At 22.8% G+C, this 26,861-nt stretch overlaps 2 protein-coding genes across 6 annotated transcripts in view; one reads left to right on the top strand and one right to left on the bottom strand.

The window, feature by feature from the left end:
* LOC122498070 overlaps nucleotides 1-26,861 on the top strand; it is a 202,994-nt gene that overhangs the window by 27,954 nt on the left and 148,179 nt on the right. The gene's annotated exons all lie outside the window — the stretch shown is intronic.
* Nucleotides 19,255-26,861, bottom strand: part of LOC122498067 (terminal nucleotidyltransferase 5C) — a 67,160-nt gene continuing 59,553 nt past the window's right edge. The window contains exon 2 of the mRNA XM_043605613.1: nucleotides 19,255-21,457. Coding sequence (XP_043461548.1) covers nucleotides 20,084-21,457 — 1,374 coding nt within the window. The 3' untranslated portion in view covers nucleotides 19,255-20,083. The remainder of the gene's footprint in view (nucleotides 21,458-26,861) is intronic.

The raw sequence follows: 26,861 nt of genomic DNA, 5'->3' as shown, positions 1-26,861 counted from the left end.
TAGTAAAATTTATTAATAAATTAGTAGAAATTACTATTTATTAGTGAAAATTTACTAATTCAAAAGCACAAAGTTCGTCACAATTTCAAATTAGCAATTAGTAATTCAAATTTAGAAAGAATTAAATTTAGTTAACAAAAAATAAGCAGCGACCTTTTTACTAACTAAATAAAATATTCAATCAATCATTCCCCTCAGTGTAATAATATAAATAAAAAATATTTTACTACTTTTTGTTGAAAATCGTTCTTTCATTGATTAATAAAATTTTTAGAAAATATTCCCTACATAGAAATCAAAAAAATGTTTTCACAAAATTTCTATTTTCTAAATTTGGAAATTTTTTTCTTTAACGGTAATTAAATATTTCAGAAAGTCAGTCAATTTAGTTTTCAGAATTTTAGTACTTTCTTTTGTATCTAGTTCAATTTTTGAATTATCATTTCGCTTTTCGTGATGGGTTTACGAATATTGCAAATTATAGAAATCTTTTTTTTTGCTGTAGAAAATTAGATATTCTTAACGAACGCGCACAGATAGTGTATATGAAGTGTATTTGTGTGTGTAGGTGTGTATGCATATTTTATAATAATGCTTAGCGTAGTGAGTATGTAGTGTCTTAGTTTTTTTCTTTTTTACATACTCTTCTATATTAATTTCTAATTTTACAATCATTCGCGAGATATCGACATTTTTCTTTGTACCCAAAATTGAAATTTCAATATAAATTGATTTTCAATCTTTTTCACTTCAAAATTTTCCTGATGCATTCTCCTACTTGCAGAAAAAATTTGCAATGAAAGTTTCGTAAGTTTGCTGCAAGCTTCTTGCAAGCTTACAGGTTACTTGGTGAACTCTTGTTTTCAAATTTTACAACATATTTTGCAGGAACATTGTCTAAATGTTTGCTAATGAGTTTCCGAATATTGCACTGAAAATTTCCTCTCGCAAACGTCTTTTCGGGGTAAAACTGTAAAATATTGAGGTAATGAGTCCTTTTAGGGTAATTTAGGGTACACAGAGAAAAGCGAGTGTTGTTTTTGATGCGGGTAAATTTTGGTAGGGTAATTTTAGTGAGGATAAATTTTCTATAATAGAAAATTTACCTTATTTTCGGTGTTAAAATAACACTTCCGAGCTAAAGTTTGATGCAGACACTTTTAACACCGAATTCAGTGTTAAAATAACACTCACTTTTTTCTGTGTAATATTAACATATTACCCTAAACAGGCCCTGAAATATTGACACAAGCTTGCTGACAACTTCTATTAACTGAAATATTGTCTAGCTACAGATAGTTGATTATCTATTTTTTACCTCAATTTTTCAAACCCTAAAAAGAAAATCTTAATTTAAGATCAGTCTTAAATTCATATCAGCACTGTCTGCTTTCACGTAAAATCCTCAAAAATCTACTCTTTAATTTTGAATTATTGAAAATTATTAATTTCAATTAGTGACAGGCATTTTTTGCTTTTGCATTAGTAAATTATACTAATAAATTAGTAGAAATTACTATTTATTAGTAAAATTTACTAATTTAAAAGCAAAATAATTTTTAGTTAGTAAAATACGCTGCTGCAAATTTTGCAATTTTTATTGTTAAGCGTAACTATTTTATTAATTGGTTTTGCTATTTTTGTTTGTTAACAAAATTAAAATTTTACACTCACAGAAATAATTTATTCAACAAAACTAATTTCCTTTTAAATGTCCTTTATTCGTTAGCAAAAATAGTTTTATTGTAAAAGGAATCTTTTAAATATAAAAAGGTTAGAAGTTTATTAGAAAAAAAAAACGTTTGAATACAAACTGATTTCTTTTGATTTTTAAATATAATCCTTTTATGTCAGAAGGATAATTTCAAGTGATTTGACGTTTGTAAACATATCAAAATAATAATATAAAAATTTTTAATTACTCTTTACATAATGCAAATGTAATCTGCACAATTTTTACAATAATTATTTATAAAAAAATATTGGATAAATACAAACTTTAAATAAAATATTAACAATGTTGGATAATTATAATAATTATTTATATATTCGAAAACTGTAATTTAATTTATTAAAAAATGTAGAATCTAATTCATAACTTTTTAAAATTAAAAAAATTGATAAAAGGTTAAATATATATGGAGATTATGATGAAAGAAATTTAGTTCTTATTATTGCCTATCAATATATTATTTGCAGACTAATGCTATTATTATTTTATTTTAAATTTAATTTCAAATATTTTATAAATTTGAGTCAAAAATAAATAAATTATTATTTAATTAAATAAATAAGTTAATGAATTACTGATAATTAGAATAAATAAAACTTTTATCAGTATACTGATAAAATATTTCTTTTTAATATTAAACAAGAAACATTTAATAATTAAAGGATATAATTTAAAGGAATTTCCTTTTAATAGAAAAGGAATTCTTCTTAGACAAATATTAAAAGGAATTTATGGTAAAAGGATTTCTTTTTACTTAAATAGACAGTTTTGTGAGTGTAAATATTACAGATTTAATTAGTAACGTTACAAACTATATGGCTAGAGTGACTAACTAAATAGTAATAGTGAAAATGTTTATTAATTGAAATTTAAAGAATTAGGCAAAAATTAAGCAAATGCTTATCTTAAAAATGTTGAATTTGTATTTGAGACTCTTTTGGTCTTAAAATAAGACTTTCTTTTTTTTACTTAGGCAATATTTTGAAACTCGTTGCTTAATATTGAGGCATTTCTCTATTATGTTGTACTATTCGGGTTAAAATTAAAAATTTTGTTTGATAAATTTTTTGCTAATATCGATATCCCATTATCAGTTGCTGTCCTTGTATGTAAGGGCCCATTAAGTTAATCATAATATATAGGGACTTTTGCTAAATACTCACGGAGAGAAGGGTTAAAAATTTATAAACATGGAAATCATGTCTTTTTTCTGTGAACTATTCGTTTATATTTATATTTTATTTATATTTCATTTATATCTCATTTATATCTCATTTATATCTCATTTATATTTAATTTATATTTTATTTATATTTTATTTATATTTTATTTATATTTAATTTATATTTTATTTATATTTTATTTATGTTTTTTATATTTCATTTTAATTTAATTACATCAGACCAATATTTTCGGAATTTTTTTTTCAAACTAGTTGATTCTACTTTCATTTGTAGAGTAATTTCCATTTTTTGCCCTTCTCTCCGTGCTGTAAACGTTAGTCTGATAACAGTCAAAGTTACTATTAATTACTATGTATTACATTATAATTCATTAAGCATTATATATAATATATAGATAATTATTAGCGAATCGCTCTTTTGCTGTGTATTTCAAATAGCAAAGATTATATTATGGACACAATTATATTTACAACAAATACAAATCTCGCGCGCATTCTAAAGATTTTTTTAATTCTTCTTCTTTTTGAATTTTGATCTTCTTTCATAAAATTTTGATCTTTTTTTTAAAATTCGATCATCTAATAAAATTTTATTATCAGCGCATGTGAAAAAAATCCCGAATGCGCTGCTATAGATTTTCTCTCACATTCAAGTGGCATGTTTATTTTTTTCCTTGTACAACAGCTTGAATAGAAAGTAAATTTATTAATTTATAATAATTTGTAATAAAAAAAGTATATACTTTTTAATAAATAGTATTTTTTATGCAAATTAATTAAATATTTGGATTAAAAAACAAAATTTTGTCGATTGTCAAAGCGCAAGCAAGTTTACTCGATATTATTATTTAAGTATAGAAGTTAAAATAATTTTTTACTTTCATCTGTTGATAAATTATAGTAATATACCCTCTGATTTTTTTTTTTTTGAAAAGTGATAGAATTTTGGTATGCGATTAAATGTTTTATATTTACAAGCAAAAGAAAATGTTCCAATAAGCAAACCATTATTATATAATATGGCTTTATTTTTGGAATTAAACTTTCATTTTCTGTTTCAATAGCAACTTACCTAGAATTTTTTTTTTTACAATCGTCACAATCAGATTCCTGAGACCGGCTAATATATACTTCTATATATATATATTGTATATTTATATATAAATTGTTATGTATTTATTTATATATAAATTGTAATATATATTTAATGTATAATCGAAAATAATATTTAGTCTTCATTGTTTCACGCAAGGGCGCTCGCACGATATAGAAAATTGTTTGAACGATAAGACGAGTAAAAAAAGTTTGATCTTTTATTTTTGTAATAATGACATTTTATTGCAAAAAGAAGAAAATATTCACAGCTTTGTAGTATAATTTTATTTATACAATTACTATTTTTTGTTGTTGTTGTTTTTTTTTTATTCGTAACTTGAGATAAATTTTTTTTTTATTTTTTTTTTTTGCAATATGTAATATATGTTGGCACGCGCGCGCTCGTGTGTGAGTGTATATATTTATAATGTATATAATAATGACACTCAAGAGTGTCGAATCAGTGCGCAACTTTATTTACACATTTCGATTTTTTTTTATAATATAATTATACATACGCATCATCGTTAATTGTACAATATTCACTAAAAACTAGCAGAAAAAAAATTAAAAAAAAAAAAATTAGTAGACTTCCTAAAACGACACTGTTTCTCTGAAACCGGAATTGTTTCACAGCCTGAATATTTAACGTAGAACGCGAAAAAAAGAGCCACTGAAATTTGATAGGAGACACAAAAAAAAATTTACTGATTACTTAATATTTATTTATGTCATTTTTTTATTCAGATTTTTTCCTTTCTTTTTCTCAAAGGTACATAAATAAATCTCAAAGGTACTTCAAATTTGTTAAAATTTAGTTTCTAAAAAGAAAACTATTTCTATCATTATTGTGGTATCATAATCAAGATTATTGACAATAGCTGCGTCAATAAACTTAATTTGATTTAGAAAATTTTTTTTTATTTTGTATTTATATTAGAATTAGAGATTTTTCTACTAATTTTCCAAAAAAAAAAAGATTTTCTATTAGAAAACAATTGTTTTTCTACTTTAAAAGCAGAAAATTACTATTTTTCCTCCTTCGAAATTACTACTTTATTCTTTTCGAAATTACTGTATTTTCCTTTGGAAAATTATTACTTTTTTCTTTTAGAAAATTACTACCTTTACTAGATATCTATATTTATTTTCAATAAAGTATTGTGTGAAGCGTTCTCAATGTGAAAAGTCAGCAGCAATTTTTCGATATATATTAAAGAATTGAAAGTCGTAATCGGTGAAAGAGCGCGGGGTATTGTGACGAGAGAATTTGAGTGCTCGTAAAAAGAGAAAAAAAAATAGAGGAAGGAAAAAAATTTTGCTTAGCATCTCTATAGGAAATTATTTTTTATGGGAAAAATATATTCCAAATAAATAGGTATAATTGTAAAATTTTTTCTTAAATACTTTTTTTGCAAGGTTTAGAAATGTTAGGACAATATTTCCTCATTATTGTCATTTTAACTTTATATTGACATCATTTTGACACAATATTGTCATTGTTTTGTCATAATATTGCTATGAAAATTAATAAAAATTAATGAAAATTAGCTTCTAATTTTTTTAAATTCAATATTTTTGCAGTATTTTCAATTATATATTTTTGAAAATTCAAATACATACAAAAAAAATAATATTTTAGAATTATTTTTAATATTTTGGAGAAGAAAATGATTTTCAAAATTTTTAATTAAAATTCCTCAAGAAATTAATTAGTTTTTTTAAATTATACAAAATAATAACATAAATAATAACATTTTAGAATTATTTTTACCATTTTGGAGAAGAAAATCATTTTCAAAACTTTTAATTAAAATTCCTCAAGAAATTAATTAGTTTTTTTTAAATTATACAAAAATTCTTTTAAGAAATTCAATTATTTTCGAAAAATTACATTAAAATATTTTCAAAAACTAAGAATTGTTTTATCATAATTTTTTAAGATTCAATTATTTCGAACAAAGTAAATAAAAATTTATAAAAATCTACTTTTTCAGACTTATTAAATCTTTCGAGAAATTATGTTCGTATTTTTAAATAAAATTCTTCAAAAATTCGATTATTTTTATTAGTATTTTTCAAGACCTCAATTATTTTTAATAATGTTTTTACCAAATTTCAATTTTATGGAAATTTTTCAATTGTATATTATTAAAAAACTATTATTTTTCAAAAATTATTTTGAAACATTTTAAAAAAATTAATTGTTAAAATTTCTTTATTATAATTTTTTGAAAATATTATATTTTAATAACTTGAGAAAGAAACATAGACAATTAAAATTATTATAAAAAATTGAGTTTTTGTATTCAAATAATTAAATTCTAATAGAACTTTCGGAAAATTATTTAAAATATGTAATTAATTTACTGATGAAGTCTAGTTGTGAATTGTAGAAAATAATTGAATTCAGAAAGGGTTATAATATTGTAATTTTTAGAAATTATTAAAATTCATAAATTTTTTACCCATTTTTCGTATAAATTTTCATATTTTCCTGTAAAAAGAATTTTGTCAGGGAAAATAATTTTGATGTCAGTTTTTTTTTTTTATTTTTTTACTTATTTTTTTTTTTTTTATCTGAAACTTGTGACCATCTTGGAAATAATTATCGTGCTTTCTGATTCAATTTAGTATAAGAAATACGAAAAAATTGATAAAATTCATGAAATTTGAAAATAATATGTTTGCAAGTAAAAATTGAAACAAAATTTAAATATTCGGATGAATAATAATTTCGACTGTTTTTTTTTTCTTTTTTTTGAAAAGGAGAAACGTGAAATATTCATCGGTCATTGCACCTTCGGGTCACGATGCACTTTCACGAAATATCATTACTTATATGACGCACACATTAAAGAAAAGAGCGAAACAGGAAGAAATTCTGATTGATTCGACTTCTTATATTTACATAATAACCGATACTGCTTCCCGCCTCTAAGAATTCAGCATCGAATAATTATTCGCACGAACTCTGAATTATATCTGATAAGAAATAATTACTTTAGTGACACTCGAGAAAATTCCAATATAAGATGCTTTCGCTTTTCTTTCGTATTGTTCCTTGTAAAAAAGAATTCTTTACTTTTATCTCGAAGTTTTTCTTTTTGAATTTCATATAATGAATTAAAAAAAAATTAAATTTGTTATTTTTGATTTTTATTTTCATTCCTTATTTTGATTAACAAAAAATTAATTAATTAAAATTGCTATCATATTGCCCTCAGTAATAAAAATTAATAAAAATATTTTTTAATATATTTTTTATTCATATTTATTCTTTTTGAATAAAACAGTAAAATTTTTAAAAAGATTTAATTACATTTTTTTTATATTGAACTGTGCCAATAAATATTTCTCTGAATCTTTTTCCTCTATAATTATACAAAACAATTTTTATAAATTCATTTCATGTTTTTTATGAAACATGTTAATTGAAATTCGATAATAGCGAGTTTATTTAATATGTTACGAAAGGGGAATAAATTAAAGGTAACTGCAAAATTATTTGATAAATGATTTAATAATTTCGCTCAAGCAATGAATTGAACATGACATTTGAATAAAATTTACATGATCTATGGGGAGAAATAATGAAAAAAAAAAGAGAAACGTTTCACTGGAATGCGTGAATAATAAATAATCATATACGGAAGAAAAGTACTTGGAAAATATTTCAATGATTTATATTATTGAGACGAAAAATGATAAAAAAAAATTTACATCTTTTAAATCTTTGAAATTGTAAGACTATCGTTTTCTCAATTTAAAGGGGATAAAAATTTATCTTCTATTCTGAATCAAAATGGTTCTCTTGTCTTTTGTCTCTTTTCTTTCTTTTTGATGCTTTTTGGAGGTTCGCCAGAAAAATTTCAAATGGCGCTAAATTCCCTTTTGTCTTGGGATCAAAAGTAGGAGAAAAAAAATTGTATCTACTAATTTAAACGTAGAAAAATGTTTAAAATGAGAAAAAGACCTACCATAAGAAAACTATTATTAGAATAGGTCGACATTTAGACTTGAAGTTTAAATTAGCAAGGGGAAAAGTGCTCTTAAATAAATTTACTACTTCAACAAAATCGAAGAGTTATAGAATCTAAATTCATTTTTTCAAAATTCAAAGAATATAAATAAAATTCAAAAATTTTTTCCTTTTTGTAAAATTGTAAGTATTCTAGTTTATTAAAAAAATAAATTTTTGTTTCATTTTTATTTTTATAAAAAGTATTTTATTTCGTTTGTATTAAATATTTAAAAATTATTCTACACACTAAGGGAATAATTTTTTTTTTTTTTGAATGTTAAGGAAATGAAAAGTTGGTTAATTAGAGATAATTAGAGGCTCAATGAAAAATAATTTTTTCTTCCTCCTCACTTTCAATAAACGATATAAAGTTATTATATTCTTATCGAAAAATTTTACGTCAGGTCGCGTAATGTGTTGTTTGCCACTGATAGACTGAAAATTATAGCAAAATTAAATGTGATTTAGAAAAATGAGTCGATAGCAATGAAGCGTGCACTGTTTTTCAATGGAATTGCTCTATCAAACTTTAGATAAGATAATTTCCTTATTTTTACACTATTTCTCTAATAGGTCAACGCAAATTGCAGAAAAAAAGCTTCAAAGAAATTTTTTTTTTTTTTTTGAGCAAATAATTTAATTTTATTTCATTCTTTTTTGAATAATTTTTTTGAAAATAGTATTTCTGAATTATTTTTATTACTTTAATGAATTTATGGACTATTATAAATATATTTTTTGATACGAATATATCTAAGTTGGCTAAAAAAAATATTTCTTTGCTTTAAAGAAATCTTTTCTTTGAATCAATAAATTTTTAATTTAATAAGCAAATTTTCCCAAAAATATCTTTTTTTCTTTTCTTTTTCATTATTTTTTGATAGAAAAATGCACAGAAAGAGATATTTCTTTGAATTAAAGAAATTTTTTCTTTGAATCAATAAATATTCAATTTAATGAGCAAATTGGAAAGAAATGTTTCTTTGATTTAAAGAAATATTTTTTCAAATCAAAATAAAAATATCCAACAAATAATTTCTTTGAATTTTGTCGACTTCTTCTTTGTTCTAAAGAAACTTTTCATTGCTTTAAAGATGTAAGTTAATGAAAGTATTTTTATAATTCAGAACATTTAAAAATAATTTTTTTAAAGGAATGAACATTTTTTTCAATTAAAATAAATTTTATCTTCAATTTAAAAAGTTTAAATTTTAATTAAAATTTTTAAAATTCTAAACAATTTCTATGTTATAAAATTCTTTGAAACAATGCAATTATTTTCAAAAATTTTTGGAAAATCTTTCTCAAGAATTCAATTATTTCCATAAATAACGAAATTCTTCGATGCAATTCAAATATTTTCAGTTTCTACTATTTTAATAAAATTTCTCAAAAAGATTCAATTATTTTAATAAAATTAATAAAATCTTACGCAAAAATTCAATTAATATCATAAATAATAAAATTTCCACAAGAATTCAATTATTTGGAATACAATTCTCCATAAAATTTTACGACAGAAATCAATTATTTAAAATATTTTAATAAAATTCATTGAAAGAAATTAATTATTTTCTAAAATTTTTGATTCCATTTGTTTATAAGAATTAAATTACTTTTATAAATAATAAAATTCATCATAAAAATTAAATTATTTTTTAAACAATATTAATTGAATTATTCGAAATAATTGAATTATTCTTTTAAATTTTCATAAAATGATTTAAAAATATTTAATTATTTTTAAAAATTTTAATAAAATCCTTCACAGAAATTCAATTATTTTTACAAATAATAAAATTTTTCACAGGAATTCAATTATTTAAAAAAATTTAACAAAATTCGTTGCAAAAATTCAATTATTTTCATAAATAATAAAATTCATCGCAAGTATTCAATTATTTTTAATAAAATTTAAATTAAATTATTCGAAATAATTGAATTGTTCTTTTAAATTTTCATAAAATGATTCAAAAAAATTCAATTATTCCGAAAAAATTTAGTAAAATCCTTCACAGAAATTCAATTATTTTTACAAATAATAAAATTTTTCACAGGAATTCAATTATTTAAAAAAATTTAATAAAATTCGTTACAAGAATTGAATTATTCTCATAAATAATAAAATTCTTCACAGAATTACAATTATTTTTAAAACAATTTTAAATAAATTCCTTGAAAAACGTAATTATGTATTTTCAAAAATTTTATCAAAATTCTTTGAAAGAAATTAATTATTTAAAAAAATTTTAATAAAATACTTTATAAGAATTCAATTTTAAGAAATAATCAATTATTCAATCAATTATTTATTTTTTTATTTAAATAATTCACTGAGAAAACAATATATTTGAATCAAACATAATTTTCTTTGTCATACAGTCATTCAAAAATTATCTTTGAATTAAACAATAATTTTCATTCAATACATAATTTCAGTTGAAAAATATGTTTAATTCATAAACATATTTTTTGGTTGGCTACTTATTTTTGAATTAAAAAAAATTTATTCTCAGTGTTGAATTCTTGTAGAACTTTTTAATAAGAATTTGTTGAAAAATTACTTTCAGTTAAAATTTTAGATTATAATTGAAAATTATTAAAAATTTTCTATGTAAACATAAATAAGTAGTTAAATATTTATTGAACAGAAATTATTCGAATAATTTAATTTAGAAATATTTGAAAAGAAAATTGTCTTTTGAAAATTTTTAATTAAAATCTTTTAAATATAGTTAAATTCTTGTAAAAATTAAGAATGTTTATTTAAATTTCCAATTGATCGCATTAATGTTCCAATTAATTGCAAATTTTAGCAAAATTTAATTAAAATAAATTTTTTGATTAAAAAAAATTTTTTTTTACTTTTAAAAATTATTTTTAAATATAATCGAATTATTGAAGAATTCTAACTAAAAGTTTGACAAATAATAGAATGTCGTAAAAATTTAGAATTGAAGTTATTATCAGGATAAGAGAAAAAAGTGAATATTTTTTTTTTTTGGAAATCAGGAAAATGTCAGGGAAATACAGAATGAAATTTTTGTGATTTTTCCCAATCGACTAAATAACGAATTTTTTAGTCAAATTTAATTTTTCGATATAGCAACTTTTTTTTACTACTTTTTTCAGTCTGAAAGACACTTTTTGATACTTTTTTTAAAAAATTAATTATTGAGTGCGAAACCTGTTGCAGTAAGTTTAGAAAAATTTACAGTAGCAACCTTGCAGGCGGATTGCAAGCAGATTGCAGAAAGCTTGCAGTGCAAGTTTCCCGTAAGCTTACAGTAAAAAAAAAAAAAAAAAAAATTAAAATAGATTAGAAACTTTTTGTCGATTTATTAGGGACGCATGATTATTCCCCAAATGTCATTTTTCCGAAATGTCATTTTACCGAACTGCACTTTTGCGAATAGTCATTTTTGCGAAAAGCCAATTTTGCGAAATGTCACTTTTGCGAATTGTCATTTTTGCGAAAAGCTATTTTTGCGAATTGTCATTTTTGCGAATGGCCATTTTTACGAATTGTCAATTTTCCGAAAAGTCATTTTTGCGAATCGCCATTTTTACGATTTGTCACTTTTTCGAAAACTCATTTTTGCGAATTGTCATTTTTACGAAAAGACATTTTTGTGAAATGTCATTTTTGCGAAAAGCCATTTTTGCGAAAAGTCATTTTTACGAATTGCCATTTTTGCGAATTGTCATTTTTAAGAAATGTCATTTTTGCGAATTGTCACTTTTGCGAATCGCCATTTTTACGAATCGACATTTTTACGAATTGTCATTTTTGCGAATAGTCATTTTTACGAATTGTCATTTTTGCGAAAAGCTATTTTTGCGAATTGTCATTATTGCGAATTGACATTTTTACGAATTGTCAATTTTCCGAAAAGTCATTTTTGCGAATCGCCATTTTTACGAATTGTCAATTTTCCGAAAAGTCATTTTTGCGAATTGTCATTTTTACGAAAAATACAATTGTGAATTTATAGACCTACAAGTTTTCTATTGTATTTTTCGCAAAAATGTCAATTCGCAAAAATGACTTTTCGGAAATTTGACAATTCGTAAAAATGGCGTTTCGCAAAAATGACTTTTCGGAAAATTGACAATTCGTAAAAATGGCGATTCGCAAAAATGACAATTCGTAAAAATAACTTTTCGCAAAAATGACTATTCGCAAAAATGACAATTCGTAAAAATGGCAATTCGTAAAAATGGCGATTCGCAAAAGTGACAATTCGCAAAAATGACATTTCTCAAAAATGACAATTCGCAAAAATGTCAATTCGCAAAAATGACTTTTCGCAAAAATGACTAATCGCAAAAATGACATTTCAGAAAAATGGCTTTTCGCAAAAATGTCGTTTCACAAAAATGACAATTCGCAAAAATGACTTTTCGGAAAATTGACAATTCGTAAAAATGTCGATTCGCAAAAATGACTTTTCGGAAAATTGACAATTCGTAAAAATGGCGATTCGCAAAAATGACAATTCGCAAAAATAGCTTTTCGAAAAAATGACAATTCGCAAAAGTGACATTTCGCAAAATTGGCTTTTCGCAAAAATGAGTATTCGCAAAAGTGCAGTTCGGTAAAATGACATTTCGGAAAAATGACATTTGGGGAATAATCATGCGCCCCGATTTATTATTAAGTGACCTCGTGTGTCTTTGGAAATGAATTGAAAGGGACAAAAGTGTAAAAATGCGAAAAGGGACAGGAATAAGAAATATGTAAGCGATCCGACCTCGGTGTATAATGTGCAGTGTTGCATATATATATATATATATATATATATAGATATAGTGGAGGACAGAGGAATAGAGCGACAATCACTGTCGACTGACTCCTTAGCATTAGTGCGAGATATACCTGAAAAACCAGTTTGCAAAGTTTTTATTTCGATGTTACTTTCGCTTGCGTCCGAAAGGAAGAGTGAGCAAACGAGTAGCGAATCAGCGAGAGTCAAACGACTCAACTAGGCCTGTATATGTGTGGGTGAATGTGGGTGTGAGTGAGCGTTTTAGCGAGTGAACAAGCAAACGAGCCTATCTATGTATACTAACGGGGTCACCAGACGATATCGATGCGAACAAGTTGAGATCGTTTCACACAAATACAAACTCCCCTCCTCCCCCTTTTTCTTATTCAATATATATAATAATTTTCGTAACTATTAGTTATGCAAAGACGTCAGAATGGAGAGAGAGAGAAAAAAAACAAACAAAATTATACCATAAGAGAATTTAGTTTATTTTTATACTCTTGATTCATTTTTGACGGAAGAGAAATTTTTTTTTTTTTTTCATTGGGCAAAAGTTTTTTCTTATTCTGAATAATGACTTTGCAATAATGCAAAAGGTTTTTTTTAGTATTCAAAGAAATATTTTTTGCAATAAGATTATTAATTTTCTTTTTAAAGATTTTTTATTAATCAGAAATTTTATTGAAAGAATTAAAAAATTTAAAAAAATTTTGATAAATTTCGTAGCAGAATTTTAATTATTTTAAAAGATTTTTTATTAATTAGGAATTTTATTGAAAGAATTCAATAATTTTGAAAATTTTTGATAAATTTTTTATAGCAGAATTTTAATTATTTTAAATAAAATTTTTCAAAAGAATTCAATTATTTTCTTACAATTTTTTATAAATTTCTTGTCGAAATTTCAAATATTTTAAAATTCTTTGCAAAATTCAATTATTTTTAATATAATTTTATTGAAATATCTAAATTCAATTATTCATGCAAGTAAACATGAATTTAATTATTTTCAATAAAATTTCTAGAAAAAATTTAATAATTCTGATAATTTTTGTAGCAGATTTTTAATTATTTTCAATAAAATTTCTCAAAAGAATTGAATTATTCTTAAAATTTTTTATAAATTTCTTGTCAAACTTTCAATTATTTTTAAATTCTTTACAAGTTTCAATTAATTTCAATACCTACCTAAAATTTTATTAAAATACCAAAATTCAATTATTCTTTAAAATATTGATAAATTTCTCTTAGGAATTTTAATTATTTTCAATTTTTCGCATGAATTCAATTATTTACAATAAAATTACCTAAAAGATTTCAATTATTTTTAAATTGTTTGATAAATTTACTTGAAGACGTTAAATTATTTTAAAATACTTTCCAAGAATTCAATTTATTATTCATGCAACTAAGCATGAATTTAATTATTTTCAATAAAAATTCTCGAAAGAATTAAATAATTATTAAAATTTTCGATAAATTTCGTATAGCAGAATTTTAATTATTTTTAATAAAATTTCTCAAAAGAATTCAATTATTCTTAAAATTTTTTAAAATTGAAGATTTTTCTCATATTTGAAAAAAAAGATTTGCAACAATGAAACAGTTTTTTTTCTTCGAAAACCTAATTTTGCAATGAGAAAATTAATTTTGTAATTATTGAAAAAGAGTTTTTTGGTATTCAAAGAAAAATTTTGCAAGAATGAAAAAGTTTTTTCTTAATTGAAAAATATTTTGCAACAATGAAAAAGTTTTTTTGTCCTTAAAAATATTTTGCAATAAGGAACAAGTTTTTTCTAATTAAAAAAGAGATTTTGCAATAATGTAACAATTTTTTTCGTATTCAAAGAAATATTTTACAATAATGAAGGAATTTTTTTTTTCGTTAAAAACAGGATTTTGCAATATTGCGAATTTTTTTTCATATTCAACGAAAGATTTTATTAGAATAAAAAAATTTTTTCTTTTTCGAAAAATATTTCGCAATAAGAAATAAGTTTTTCCAACTCAAGAAAAGATTTTTGCAATAATGAAAATTTTCTTTTTATTCAAAAAAAAAATTTTTCTAAAATTAAAAAATACAATTTAAACACATTTATTTAAAAACATTTTTCTTTGTTGAATAAGTTAAAAACTGTTTTCTTCAAGTAAATGGAAAAATAATTCTTTCTCTGAACAAAAGAATAATTGTTTCAAAAAATCAAGATATAAAATCGTTTTTTTGCAAAAGTAATTTAAAAAAATTATTACTTATAGAAAGAATTCCTTAATTATCGTTTGTAATTTCCGGGAAATCAAATCGTCTACTGAGAAATAAAAGTTAATGGTCTTTATATTTATACGGCTTAAATTATTAATATTTAATCTTGTGATAAATTTTTCATAATTGGTTGTGATTATTAATACAATTATAAAAATTATTTTATAATCATTAATACAATAATAATAATTTTAATTATTAATATAAAAATAATTATTATATAATTAAAAATATAATTTTATAGCAATTTTATAATTATTAGAACAACTATAATTATTTTTATTATTATTAATATAATTATTATTGTGATTATTATTGTAATTAGTATTGTAATTAATATTGTAATTAATATTGTAATTACAATTGTAATTAATAATTAATTACTATTGTAATTACAATTGTAATTAATAATTAATTACTAATATAGTTATAATTATCATAAATACAATAATAAAAATATAAATAATAATTTTTAATAAATAATCAATATTAATAAATCTTGAAAACTGTCGTAATTTCAAATAATAATATTTTAATAATATGAATTTATTTATAAATTTATTTATTTGTAAATTTAATTAGCATTAATAATAATAATAATAATAAATCATATAGAGAATCATCTCTACTCTTAATAATAATAATAATTAAAAGAATAAAATATTTGTATTCTCTCGTCACTATAGTTTGATTCAACTTGATTGATTGAAATTAAAAGAATTGAATTTAATCGAGAAATTGGCTGCAGCTTTCCACGGGAATCACTCCCCCCCTGCCCCCCTCTAGACCCCTGAGATCCATCTCTTGGTTTCGCCATTCAAATTAATTCTCCTCTCAAGTAACACATCATAAAGTCATTTATGCAATTAAATTCGATTCTTAAGCGTATAGATTATTTTAACAAGGCTCTTAATACGACTCGATTAATAATCATAAACTTAAATTTGAAAAAAAAAATTATAAGTCCAAATTTCATAAAAAATATGTCCCAACTTTCAATGTATTTTTTTTTTCATTTCGGACGGAAATTTTTTTACATCAGGACTCGAGGACATTTATTATTTTGGAATTTAAAAAAAGATTTTTTGGAATTTAAAGAAAACTTCTTTTTTTTATTAATAATAATAATAATTGAAAATTAATGTTTCTTTAATGCAACAATTTTTATTTACAAACTTTACAAAAAAAGGACATTAATTTCTCCTGTAAATTACAAGAACATTTTCGCCATGTGATAATTTTTTTTACATTTCTTCAGTAGACTTGAATTTTTAAAATTGTAATAATAAAAAAAACAACTATTTTTTCTAATAAATAATTAAAAGAGAACGTATAAAAATGATTAGTTTAAAGAATTTGAAATTAAAAAAAGAAAAAATGTGTCTCAAAATGCGAAGAAGGATTTCTTAAAAAAAAAAGACAGAAATAGAAGTATTCGCGATAATTTTGTGTGGCTGTTTTTTCTTTTTTTGGTCGCCTACGAATTTTCAGGCTGCGTCAATGTAACGGTTGTAATTCGAGCTCGAGACGTCGATTTGGTATCTCACATATTAATATAATATATGTATATGTATATTTATTTATTATTATTTTTATTTTTTTTTTTTAGATTTTTTTTCCCACTTTTTATGCCAACGATCTTACAACGTAGAAACTAAATGAAATGTGATCACAGCCACACATTAATAATAAATCATTTATAGATAATATGCATGTATATTTTTTGTAATGTAGAATTTTTAAATATCTATGTATATATATAATTTTTTTTTATTTATGTATATGTATAGAAAACGCCTCTTTTCTAAAAAAAAAAGAATAATAAGTGTCTAGTATCTCGAAATCAGAACGAGTATTTTAACAGCGAATCGGGAGAATTTTACTTATGACGTTTATTCTCTAAATTTAGTCCATTCTTTATCTAATCTTCCTTGACCATGAGTATATATATATATTTATTTAAAATAGGCGATTTGCTCGTAAATACTTTTAACACAAATATTTGAATTTAAAAATTTTGAGAAAAATTTATAACATTAAATATTTTTACTAAATTGATTCAATTTGTCATCAGGGTTGCCACAGGTCAGGGAATTTAGATTGTGGAATTTTATTAAAAGTATTGGAAAAAAATTAAATTTTTGGAATTCATAAGAAAATACTGAATTTTGTTTTTGAAAAAATTGAAGGTTTTGTATTAAAATTCGTGGTAATTTCATAATTTTAATACAAAACCTTAAATTTTTTCGATTTCTGACAATAATTTATTTTAAATAATTTAATTCTTTAAGAACTATCATAACATTATTACTTAAAAATTTATTTAATGAATAGTTTTTTATTGAAAATTTCAAATATAATTGAATTTTATAAGTTTTGTTTACAATTTTCATAAATAAATAAAGTTCAAAAGGTTTTAAATTGAAAATTTAAAAGATCTGAAATTTTGAATGAATTTAGTTAGAAATTTTATTGAAAGAATTGAATAATTCTTAAAATTTTTGATAAATTTCTTGTCAGAATTTCAATTTTTTTCAATAAAAATTCTTAAAAGAATTCAATTATTAAAAAATTTTTTTTTAATTCTTGTCAAAATTTTAATCATTTTAAATTTTTTTGCAAGAATTCTATTATTTTTAATGCAATTTTAATAAAATAACCGAATTCAATTATTCTTTAAAATGTTGATAAATTTCTTTGTGGAATTTCAATTATTTTGAATTTCTCGCATGAATTCAATAATTATTTTCAAAATAATTTCCCAAAAGAATTCAATAATTTTTAAAATATTTGATAAATTTACTTGCAGAAGTTAAATTATTTTAAAATACTTTTCAAGAATTCAATTATTCTCAATAAAATTTTAAAAAAAGATCAGAATTCAATTATTTTAAAAAATTTGCTTCATTTCTTTGATGAATTTCTATTATTTTTGCTCTTAGAAAATTTGAATTTTGAATGAATTTAATTAGAAATTTTATTGAAAGAATTCAATAATTTTTAAAATTTTTCATAAATTTCGTAGCAAAATTTTAATTATTTTCAATAAAATTTCTCAAAAGAATTCAATTATTCTTAAATTTTTTGTTATAAATTTCTTGTCAAAATTTCAATTATTTTAAAATTCTTTCCAAGATTAAATTACTTTCAATAGAATTTTAATAGAATATCTGAATTCAATTATTCATGCAACTAAGCATGAATTTAATTATTTTCAATAAAAATTCTCGAAAGAATTGAATAATTATTAAAATTTTTGATAATTTTCGTATAGCAGAATTTTAATTATTTTTAATAAAATTTCTCAAAAGAATTCAATTATTCTTAAAATTGTTTTAAATTGGAATTTTAATAAAATGAAAAATGCAATTATTCTTAAAATTGTTGATAATTTTCTTTGCAGAATTTCAATTATTTGGAATTTTTTACATAAATTTAATTATTTTCAATAAAATTTATCAAAAAAATTCAATTATTTAAAAAAGTTTTTATAAATTTCTTGTTAAAATTTCAATTATTTTAAAATTCTTTGCTAGAATCCAATTATTTTCAATAAATTTTTAAATATCAGTATTCAATTATTCTTAAAAATCTTGATAAAATTCTTTGCAGAATTTCTATTTCTTTTTACTTTTAGAAAATATGAATTGAATTTGAATTGAATTAGTAATTTTAAAAAACTTAAGTTTCAAGAAAAATTTTCATAATTCAAATTCTTTTGAAATTAGTTGATTTTTTAAATATTTATTTAATTAATTATTAAAAATAATGGATTTATAAAAGAATTTTAGATAAAAACTCTTAAGAAATAATTTAAGTTTTAAAAAAATTACGAACAATTGCAATTTTAAGAAGTAATTGAATTTCGAAAAGATTTCAAATTAAAATCTTTGAATATCTGAATTTTTCATACTTTAAATTAATAATTTTGTAGATCTAATTTTGTTTTGAACAATTTTAATTCCAATTCTGTTGAAGTTATTTGAAATTTTTATTTTTTAAGATATATTTAATTGAAAAATTTTCGAATAATTGAAATTTTGCAAAATTGAATTGTAAACAAGTAGATTTGAAAATTTTCAAAGAACTTTGTAAAAGATTATTAAAATTATTCGATAAATAATTTATTTAAAGAATTTTAGTTACAAATTTAAAAAAATAATAATTGAATTTAAATGATGAAAATAATATTGAAGATGTAACTGCGTAACATTATTCTTTTTAGTTATTCAACTTGAAGGTTTGGATTTAAAATTTTTGAAAATCTATCCCTATTGAAAAATAATAAAGGTTTAATATTTTTTTTTTAAATAAAACTATAGATGTTTTCGAATAATTCTACAATTAAGGATATCCGCAATATTAAGAACATTTTTTTTGAGTATATCTAATTTTTAGAGTGAATTAGAATTCTTTGGGTTGAGGGAAAAAATGGAAGTTTTGTCTGCAAATCAGGGAAAAATAATTTTTTTTGTGGCAAACCTGTGATTATCAATTTGTTTACTATTTTCTTTGTTGTGAATTTTTGATTTTGAAAATATCGCCTTTTAGAAATAGTCCCCCTTTGCTCTGATAAAGAGCGAACATACCAAAATTGAGGAAATAATCTGCTTCCACAGGGCCTAAGAACGCAATACGCTTTGACATCCAACCGTTATTTGACACGACACTTGGTGTTGGACTGCGCACAGCACTGATTGATTTAATTTGATAAATACATCTCTGAAATATAGGGTCGTTCGTCAATCATCACAAAACCGAGAAGCACTTGAAAAATATACGCAGTTAAATAAAAATTCCCGTTTAATGATATTTTTTTTTTTTTTGTTTTGTTGTGGTTGTCGCTGTTTTTCTTTTTCGTTAACTACCAGAAACTAGGTGTAGGCTAGAGATGATAATAGTACTAATTAATAGAAAGAAATAATTATTATAAAATGTGTTTTGAGATGAGTCAACTGATATTGATGATCAGGTCTGTTCTGTTGGATATTTACGCTTCACTCATGAGAACTTGGGATCACGACGAGCAGGCCATCCACGAATTGCAGGTGCAAGTGTAGCACGCAGTTGGTATCACTGGTGTGTAATAGTATCCATTAGCGTAGACATAGGCTGGTGGTCCTGTTGTTGGCTGTTGACTTGAGTGCCGTTGTTGCTCCTCGCATAGTACTTGATAAGCAAGATTCTCGATAAGTGCAAGTGTTTGTCGTCGTTCGTGTCCCATAAGACAGACGGTTGACTCCTCAACGACATTGTGCAGCAACATCAAATACTGATACTTGAGGGCCTCCTCCTCAGGTCCGACAAAGTGATTCCAAAGGTAGTTCTCGAGTTTTGCCTTCTGCTGGCTTATGTCGGGAAAGTCTATGAAGAATCGAGAACACATGTATCGTTCGAGTGTTTTTATGTAATCGGGCTGTGAGGGTTTGTACATCTTGACGAGGAGATTGCAGTACTTGAGGAGGCCACCGCCTCGAATCTCCTCTGGATGCCTGGTGGAAATGAGCTTCTTGTGCAAATGATAAAGGGCCTCTTGGAAATCGCCGTAGACGGACTCGCCAACAACAGTTGGATAGAAATTCTCGCCAATTGGTAGCCTACTGCATTCGTAGAATAGAAGCAGGGAGTCGAGGACAATTTGAAAGGAATCAACGGAGAATTCAAATTGTCGTCTCATTGAATCGACGAATTTGAGTTCAACATTCCGATGACCTCGATTATTGCCGAGCGATATTAGGGACCATCGGTCGCCCTCGTTATTCACCTTGACCATTTTACTGACATAGGCCTCCTTGAGACTGCAGGTGGTGATGCGCTTTCTGCTCACACCCTCTGGCAATAAATCAAACAGAGAGCAGAGTACTGCTTGCTTGACTTTATCGTAATTACGACCGCTTGACAGCTCAACCGCAAAGATGAGATCTATATCGTTGTAGGGTTGCGATTCAGTGGCGAGTACATGCGATGCTGCTCTACCGTTTAATCGTATGTCGCGCACCTTCATACCAGCTCCACCGTTACTTGGATTCTCCTCCAATTTGCTACGCACCACTGTCACGAGATCGCGTAATCGCACCTCGAGTGTTGGAAAATTCCCCCTTCCGTGAATGCACACAACTTCATTCATCACATCATTAAGACGTCGAACCTGCTCGAAACTTAGAACAGCGAGCCTCTGCTGTGGATCCGCGCACTCGCTATTGTTGTTTTGATTCTTGTTATTATTATTTACAACACTGCTCTCATTTTCCTCAACATCATCACTGTTTACATCGTCTGGATAATCGTAGTTCCCATCATCGTCAGGGATGTTTTTAATGCTGCCATTCGTTTGGCAGTTAGACTCCATTGCGATTTTTGATTCCAAGTCAATGTTTGAGAAGCGAAACATCTGCAACAGAAAGAACATTTGGAAATTAGTATCACTCAAAGAAGTTTAGTCGAAAAATTCTAATACTATTATGAAGGTTGTATGTGTCCTGAATTGAACATTTATTTGAAAAAATCTATTCATTGTAATGCCTCTATTTTTACTAATGAATGTATTGCTGAATGTACACTGTTAAAAGAAAGGTACTAATTTAATACCAATTTTGGGTACTAAATCGTGATTTGGTTCTATTTTAATACCGAAAATCAGCTCTAATTTAGAACCTTTTATTTACAGACGTATTGCTCTTAATATATGATATTTGATATATGATAATAATGAATAATATATGATATATGATGCTCTCGATATTGTATTGAGTCATGAGAATTGTAACTTCCGGATTTTTACGGATTCCTTAAGTGACCTACAGAGTTTACAATCTAACGAACTAAATATTAGGATTAATCCATGTTTTCGAAATTAAAAAAAAATACTTACAAATTACTAAAAAAAATTAAACCTTATAAAATTTATAAAATTTATAATTAGATCACTAGCAGGGATCTCAGTTGGTGGGTTTGGTGAAGAACCAAGAATTCGTTATAGACAATACAATTTTAAAAGTTTGTTATAAAACATACCATTCCAAAGAAGATCTATAAAAGTGTTGTACTAAAGAATTCCTAATGATTAACAAACATTTGTTATAAATCTCTAGAAAGTTTGAGTAAATGCATTGATAAGATAAGCAAGAGCATTCTTCAGAAACCTCTTTTTAAAAATGCATAAACTTATTTATGTCTATCAACAGAGTTGACAAACTTGGGTAAAAAAATAGCAAAAAAATATCTTCTTTGAAATTGTGCTTTACAAACATCTCCCGAAATGGTATAACTAAAATCAGTAATATTCTCCTATTTCTCCAATTTTTAATACAAATTTACAAAAATTTTCATTATTTTTTTGTTAAAAAATTTTTTAGTTATTTTAAAGAGAACATTTCTATATTTTTGCAAATTTGTGAAGAATTTTAGTTTTTTAAAGAGTAAAAAGCTTTTAATATTATTTTCTCGTCAGGAGTTATTAAACTTGGAAATATTTTGTATACGAATTGACAACAGAAAACAATTAATAATATTGAATTTTAATAAAATTATTAGAAAAAATTCAATTATTTTTAAAAAATTTGATAAAATTCTTTGAAAGAATTCAATTATTTTTATAATTTGTTAAAATTCTTCGAAGAAATTCAAATATTTTTAATACAATTTCAATAAAATTGCTCGAAAGAATTCAATTATTATTAAAAATTTTTTTAAAATTTTAATAACATTCTTCGCAGAAATTCAATTTTTTTGAAAAATTTTGATAAAACTTTTTATAATGGGATTCAATTATTATTTTTAAGAAAATTTTTATAAAATTCTACGAAACAATTTATTAATTTTTTTCTAAATTTAATTATTTTTATAAATAATAAAATTTATGGCAAAAATCAATTATTTTGAAAAAATTTGATTATATTCTTTATAACAATTTAATTATGCTCAATTCAATTTTAATTAAATTCTTTCAAAAAAATCAATTATTTTTATATTTATTAAAATTTTTCTCAGGAATGAAATTATTTTCAACTGAATTTAATTATTTTGAACAATAATGTTGATAAAATTTTTCTTTTTAATTTTAATTATTTTTATATTTTACAAAATTCTTCATAAGAATTGAATTATTAAAAAAAATTTATTAAAAATCTTCTAAACAATTCAATTATTTTCAAAAAATTGAATTGAATAAGAATTCAATAATTTTCAAGAATGTTAATAGAATACTTCGAAACAATTCAGTTATTTTAAAGAAATTCAATTATTTCCATATAATATAATAGAATTCATTACATTAATTCTAGTATTTTGAATAATTTTTATAAAATTGTATTTAAGAATTCAATTATTTTGAGAAAATTTCAATTATTTTTATATTTATTTAAATTCTTTAGAGGAATTCAATTATTTTCAATACAATTCAAATAAAATTTCATGAAACATTTCAATTATTTTTTAAAATATGGATAAAACTCTTTATAAGAATTCAATTATTTTTATAAATAATGAAATTCGTCGCAGAAATTCAATTAGTTGGAAAAATTCTAACAAAATTCTTCTTAAGAAATCAATTATTTTTATAAATAATAAAATTCATCGCAGAAATTCAATTATTTTCATAAATAATAAAATTAATCGCAAGTATTCAATTATTTGGAAAAATTATAACAAAATTCTTCTTAAGAATTCAATTATTATTTTGAAGACTATTTTAATTAAATTCCTCGAAAGAAATAAATAATCATTTTTCTCAATTTTTAGAAAAGTTTAATTATTTTCATAATTGATAAAATTTTTCACATGAATTCATATACTTTCTGTACAATTTGAATAAAATTTCATGAAATATTTCAAGTATTTAAAAAAATTGTAATAAAATTCTTCTAAACAATTCAATTATTTTGAAAAATTTGGATAAAACTCTATACAAGAATTCAATTATTTTTAATACACTTTTAATTAAATTCATAAAAAGAATTTAATTATTTTCAAAAAATTTGAAAAAAATTCTATGCAAGAATTAAATTATTTTTGATTCAAAATTATAGAATTTGATAAAAATTATAGCTTCATTAATTTTAAAGTTGAAAATAGGCATTTAAGAAAAAAAATTGTAAAAAAATAATATCACTATGATTTTAAATTTTTTAAATTAAGGGGTTAGAGTCAGTCACGAATTTAAAATAATTTTTCTATAAAGTTTTTAAAATTTTTTTCTATAATCGTTCAGGTCGATGAATAATTAGAATTCAGAAGGTGATGGATATTGGCTAACTTAAGTATTGACAGTTAATTGGAAACATAGGTTCGATTAAGTCAGTTTCAAACCAAACTCCTACTAAAGTCCTGGTAAATTTGTAACTTCCCTTATTAGATATTACTTTAAGGATAACTTGTCCTTTGGGGTTTGACTTTTGATCCAAGTTTCTCTAATTAAAACTGAGTTATGTGCCGTAAATTTTGTCATCAATCGTCTGTTAAAATTTTGAAATTAGTCGAATGATTATTTAACTGAAAAGGAAAAAGTTAACAACTTGTAGGAACCTTTTCTCTTTTTATCTCTCAATTGATCCATTTATCAATCCTTTTTCTATTTTGGGAAAAAAATTAAAAAAAAGAAAAAGAAAACTGAACCATGAAAGGTAGGAACGTGTTAGATCTAAAAAAAAATCAATTGCATTCAAGTAGTTATCGAATAATGATGAAAGATATCAAAAAGGTTTTGCGGAATACGTCTAAATCAGTGTTGATTTCTACTTTGTAAATCGTTTTTGCTCACTGCTGACAAAGTCTGGAAACCACATTCCACTAGGCGGATAAAAATACAGACTTGGCCTGCAATAATAATTATGTACATGCTTCTTTTTTTTGCTCCATTTTCCTTTGGGATTTTTTTTAATGTTTCCTAATATTTATATTGTGGAAAGATTTTTTTTTTTTAAATAACTAGAGCAATTTTGGAAAAAAGTGTTTTTTTTGTTTTAATAGATCTTTTTAATTTTTTCGTGAAATACTTTTTCTTTTACTCTTCGAAGAATATTAACAAGAAAGAAAGAGAGAGAAAGAGAGGTTTACTAATGGTTATTTAGTCTGTTTCACAAGGTTTATTTTCTCGTTTGATTTTTCATTACCCTATAACCTCACTTTATTACGTTTCTAATTTTAAAATAAAAGAAGAAGGTCGATTGTAACATCGACTTCTTTTTGCCTGACGAAAATACAAAAATACAGATTCTTTTTTTCAAGTTTATTAACGAATTAAGAAAAATAAAATTTTAATTTTTACTATTTTGCTTTAAAGAATGGTAAATTAAAAGTGGATAAAATTTTTAAAAAAAATTACACTTGTAGTTATATACATTTTCTCGGGGAATTTATAATTCATTAAAAGTTTTAATGTAGAGAAAATATAAAGTTTACTTTGTACATTGACTGTGAAAAAATGTCGAGTATTATTTTTTAATTCTCTTTGAAAAAAAAGTGGTGTTTACATATTTGCTCTCTTTATTTTGATGTTACGGGAGAAAAAAAAACGGTTTTGTATAAAATATTCAGATTATTTGTAAATATGAGAAAAGTTATTGCAATCACAAAGTTGGGGCAATATTGTGCTTGAATATTCAGGTAATATTTACGCAATATTGCACATTGTATTTAGTTTTAAATATTTTTTCCATAACTGATATAATTAAAATTACAATTACAATACAAAAAATTTGCAAATAAAATTAAAAAGTTATAAAACATATCTTAATATATTCTTACCAAGAGATAAATTCAATAATATCAAATAATAATATTTATAATAATACAAATATAATATTGCTTTGGTATTCCACTATCTTAATAAATATTAAAATTCTTTTCAAAAATTCAATTATTTTCAAAAATTTAAAAAAAATTCTTAATAGCATTTCAATTATCTTTATAAAATAGAAAAATTCTTCGCCGAAATTCAATTGTATTTAAAAATTTTTATTAAATTCATTGTAAAATTCAATTATTTTCATAAATAACAATATATTCTTCACAAGAATTCAATTATTTTCAAAAAATCTAAAAAAAATTGGCAACATTTCAATTATCTTTATAAATGAATAGCAAAATTCTTCGACAAAATTTAATTATTTTCATGAATTTTAATAAAATTCATTGCAAAATTCAATTATTTTCATAAATAATAGTATTAATCACAAGAATTCAATTATTTCAAAAAATCGAAAAAAAAAATTGGCAACATTTTAATTATCTTTATAAATGAATAGCAAAATTTTTCGACAAAGTTCAATTATTTTCTGGAATTTTAATAAAATTCATTGCAAAATTCAATTATTTTCATAAATAATAGTATTCATCACAAGAATTCAATTATTTTCAAACAATTTTAATAAAATTAATTGCAAAATTTCAATTATTTTCAAAAATTTCACTTAATTCAATGATTTTTGATATTCTACTATTTGAATAAAATTTTTCAAAAGAATCCAATTATTAAACAAAAATTTTAATACATTCAATTATTTTCAAAAAAAAAAAAAAATCAATTGAAACTTTTTTTTATATAATTCTTCGCCATAATTCAATTATTTTAATAAATAATAAACCTTATTGCAAAATTTCAATTATTTTTAATACAATTTTAATCAAATTCCTCCAAAAATGTAACTATTCTTAAAAGATTTTATGAAAATTCGTCGAAAGAATTCAATTATTTAAATATTTATCGATAAAATTATGCATAATTGAATAATCGTAGAATTTTCTAATAAAAATTGATTTAAAATTTAATTTCAGTTTAAGTTTTGTAAATAATAATT

The sequence above is a fragment of the Leptopilina heterotoma genome, unplaced genomic scaffold (genome assembly GCF_015476425.1).
Source record: "Leptopilina heterotoma isolate Lh14 unplaced genomic scaffold, ASM1547642v1 Lhet_141, whole genome shotgun sequence".
NCBI lineage: Eukaryota > Metazoa > Arthropoda > Insecta > Hymenoptera > Figitidae > Leptopilina > Leptopilina heterotoma.
The sequence above is the reverse complement of the archived record's forward strand: the minus strand, read 5'-3'. Positions and strand labels throughout refer to the sequence as shown.